Genomic DNA, 3,938 nt, shown 5'->3' with positions numbered 1-3,938 from the left:
TGGAGCAGGTGGAGAGGAGGAACATGAGGAGGAGGAACTGAGGCAGCCAGAAACCATAGGGGGCAGGTAAGTGGTGGGGAACAGGCAATAGGGGATAAGATGCCTGCTTTTCACTGCCTGTTCCTCTACTGTCTCCCCCACTGTCTGACCCATACCACCTATCCCATTACTGTGACCCTTATCACCTCTCCCCCCACTGTCAGCAGTAGTGGGGTGGTGATGAATTTAAAATGATCCTCCAATAATTAGATTCCATACATGGACAATTTTAATAAATTTAAATTTTTTCCATGTGTTCAATCTAAGTACTGGGTGGGGGGGAAGGTCATCTTACGTTTAGGGTCATTTTGTAGTTGGGCAAATATGGTGAGTACTTTTTTAAATTTTACCCGTTATCTGTGAGAGGCAAGAATTCTTGTGAGTGTCATCTTTTATATGCCTGCCTATGCCAACCATACAGTTAAATCAGACTTAACTGTATGGTTGGCATAGACATAGGCAAGCTTTTGGGTGTCATACTGCCCTTCTTCCAAATGTGAAATGGATTCTTTGCAATAATTTTGCTTCTCTTCTTATGACTTCAGGTATGGCGGATTTTAACTATCTTCATACAAACTGTTTTGAAATTACCGTGGAGGTGGGATGTGAAAAATTTCCTCTGGAGGAAGAACTATATTCAATCTGGCATGAAAACAGAGAGTCCCTTCTGAATTTTATTGAAATGGTATGGTTCTACTTTTACAAACATTGCTTCTTTGCTCAAGGGTCTCCTTCTCCATTCTTCATTGGTATTTCTTTGTTGTTATTTCCCAGTTGGGGAATCTTATGAGAACATACGACTAACTCCACTTGTCACTATACCATACTTCACCTGTCTGGGACTATGAATAATACTCTTTCTTTATCTCACAGGAGGGATTAAGGGTTAAGGATTTTTTGTGAAGCATTCAAATATAGAAGGGAACCAAGGACATGGCTATAAACAATCTGGATGGTCTTATAAATTAGATCCTCAAAACTAGAGAAAGAACTATCAGTTCAAGAAAATGCACTTCAACCTTTCTGTCAAACCAGTTTAAATTTGTCCAAATTTCAGGTAACTTGTCATTTTTATGTGGTTCTCCAATCTGTGGTTTTGATTATGCTACAACAAAGCTTTTTAAGAGTTCTAGGTGGAATTAGAAAGTACCAAGACTCTTATTAGACACCAATGAGCAGAATCTAGCTACTTATTAGGTGTCTAAGTGGTATTCACATATCCTAGGGTAAGCTGGCACCATGTCACCAATGTGCCTTGCTCCTAAGCATGCTCTGCTAACCCATTTCTGACTGTATACTCCAAGATTTCACATTTGGAAGTACATCAGTGAGGCCAACTCAGTGTATCCCTCTTTGGCTGTCCTCCTGACTTTTGCCCCAGATAATCTGAGGATGACCTGTTTCTGGGTTGAGTTCATGGTAAAGCTGTGCCTGGAGAAAGTCTAGCTGAGACATGCTGCTACTTCAGTGTATGTGTACCCCATGGCCTAAAACCTATGACACCCTTTTTACATAGATGCTGGTAAGGTCCTGATGTACACAACCAGAATTAGAAAGACATTCTACTTCGTCTGTGCAGACATGTAGCTTTCCTACACATTCAATACACGTGTACTCCCCTAGAGAGGAATTCTAAGATAGCTCTCTCATTCCTTTCAGCATGTGGCATTTTGACACATTCAGGAAGCACGTGGCCCTCCATTCATTCAATGGGGATTTTTAACTTGTGCTAAGACTTTCTAGCTGGAATCTAATTTATTTCTGATGGTGTAAAAGTCTTGGCATGGTTTTCTTAGTCCTGATGGCCAGATGTCTGTGCTGGCAGCATAAAGATCTTCTTCCTCCATAAATACCTTAGTGGTCCATAACACAAGAAACTCCAAGCAGTCGAGGGTTTTGACTTAACCAGCGCCTTGTATGTCCCAGCAGAGTGCCCTAATCCCCAAGTTATACAGGAAAAATGGTCATGGGCACCTTTGACGCTTGCGTTCCCTTGAAGGTAATCCACTGGGAAACTAATTGGAAAGAGTTGTGAGGCCAATAGGAAAGCAAGCATGGGAGCCTAAGGAAGAGGCTTTACCCTAGAAGGGAGGGAATCCTGGGTTCTGGCTCCTGCTCCCAATGCTATTCATGTATTTTTAATACCAATGCATCAGAGACAGGGCACTTTCAATCATGGCACTATTCTGAGCTACTTTGTTACAACTGGGGCCAGGATCTAGGCCAGTGGAATCCCATCAATACAAGTGGCAGGGTACTCAGGCATACAGCGCATGAACAAAACTGGAAACAAATGAGTCACTAAACAGATGAGTCACCCATGCCATGAGTGAGTCACCAGGCTTCCATTATTCTCCTGCTGCTTGAGCTGATGTGTGATGAGAGATGTCACAAGTAAAATGTGGTTTCAGGAATGATTTGACAGTGGAGTCAGTTAATGCCCCACGAGGCAGAGTGGTTTTGTGACAGACAGCTGGAGAATGCTGAGTATTAGAGATGTGGGCTTTCTTATTTTTCTAAGGGTAGGTCTGAGACCTTAATGTTTGCTACTAATGATTCATCAGGCTTTTTCATTTCCTTTCACCAAACACAGGCACAGGCATACACAGGGGTGTGTTTGCTGGGGATTCAGAGAAGGCCTCTCCTACATGAAGAAGTACTGTCATGAGAACTGTTGCTAAAAGGCTTGCAAAATACTACAGTCTTGGCATGAATTACAGTCCCATTGGGAAGGCATTTCAAGTAGGTGGAGCACAATGTGAGCCTGATCTCTATTCCAGTGCTGCTTGTTCAGTGCTCTCAAAGAGCGCAGATAGAAATGACATTTGTTGCATGATTGGCCCCTTGAAAGTACTCTAAAGTCATGCCCAAATGGAAGAGCACAGCTTCAGGGCACTCCAATAATGCAACAAATTAACCCTCCAAAGTGGAGCACCTTTATTAATTTCTTTCTGTTTTTCCTGCAGCACACCCTGGCCCCATCTGCTGTAGGGGGAGAAGGCAGGGGAAGGAGGTCCATTCTGGGGTTTCCTGAGTCCCACTGGAGTGGGGAGGTATGTGGATTGTAGCTCCTCACCTCAGTGGTGTGGGGGGGAGGGAACTCCACTCTACCTATCCCCCACTCCAATGGGGCTGAAAGAACTTCAGAATGGACCTCTCTACCCTGCCTTGTCCTATCTCCCATATAGAGGTGCACCAATACATTGGTCTGATATCAGATCAGTAATGATATAAAGAAATTTTTCTGTATTGGAAATTGGCCCATTGCAACCTATAATTTGTCTGATAAATGCCTGTGTGTGTGCACAGCTGCAGAATAGCACATAGCTAGTGAGCAGTAGAGTCAGCGGCATGGAGAGCTGCTTGCAGCAGGTAAGTCTAGTGTGGTGGGAGGTGAGGAGAAGGGGAAGAGGGAGGGAGAAGGGGTGTTGTGGGGCAGATCAAGGGCCCCATGATGAGGGTGGGTGTGGGGTTGGGGTTGGGGTTGGGGCTGGGCTACGGCTGCCAAGCCAGGGCTGGGATGGGCATAGGATGGGGGTGTGGCTCCTCAGGGGTGGGGGCGGGAAGGGACTGCACATGGTTCATCCAGTGCTCATCTGTAAGCTCCTGCCACTGCTTCTGCTGCTCATCCAGGAGGGCATGGGTTGGGGGGCAGGGAGGTGGGGCATGTGCCCCCTGATCTATGCGAGGCAGGGTGGGATGGGGTGAGGCTCTTCCTGGCTGGGGAGATCTGGGGGCACACCCACCCCCCCATCCTGGATAAGTTGCAGGAGCAGTGGTAGGAGCCACTAGGTGAGCACTGGATGAGCGACACACAGCAGTGAGAGCTGTCTCTCTCACTGTACCCCCCAGACGAGCCACGTTCTCCATGCCATGTCCACCCCAGCCCCGGCCCCAGC

At 46.1% G+C, this 3,938-nt stretch overlaps 1 protein-coding gene across 1 annotated transcript in view; it reads left to right on the top strand.

Moving 5' to 3' along the window:
* CPZ (carboxypeptidase Z) overlaps nucleotides 1-3,938 on the top strand; it is a 123,557-nt gene that overhangs the window by 76,433 nt on the left and 43,186 nt on the right. Inside the window, exon 9 of the mRNA XM_019526408.1 lies at nucleotides 585-724. Within this exon, the coding sequence (XP_019381953.1) occupies nucleotides 585-724 (140 nt within the window). The remainder of the gene's footprint in view (nucleotides 1-584; nucleotides 725-3,938) is intronic.

The sequence above is a fragment of the Gavialis gangeticus genome, unplaced genomic scaffold (genome assembly GCF_001723915.1).
Source record: "Gavialis gangeticus isolate Ggan-Ray unplaced genomic scaffold, GavGan_comp1, whole genome shotgun sequence".
NCBI lineage: Eukaryota > Metazoa > Chordata > Crocodylia > Gavialidae > Gavialis > Gavialis gangeticus.
The sequence above is the reverse complement of the archived record's forward strand: the minus strand, read 5'-3'. Positions and strand labels throughout refer to the sequence as shown.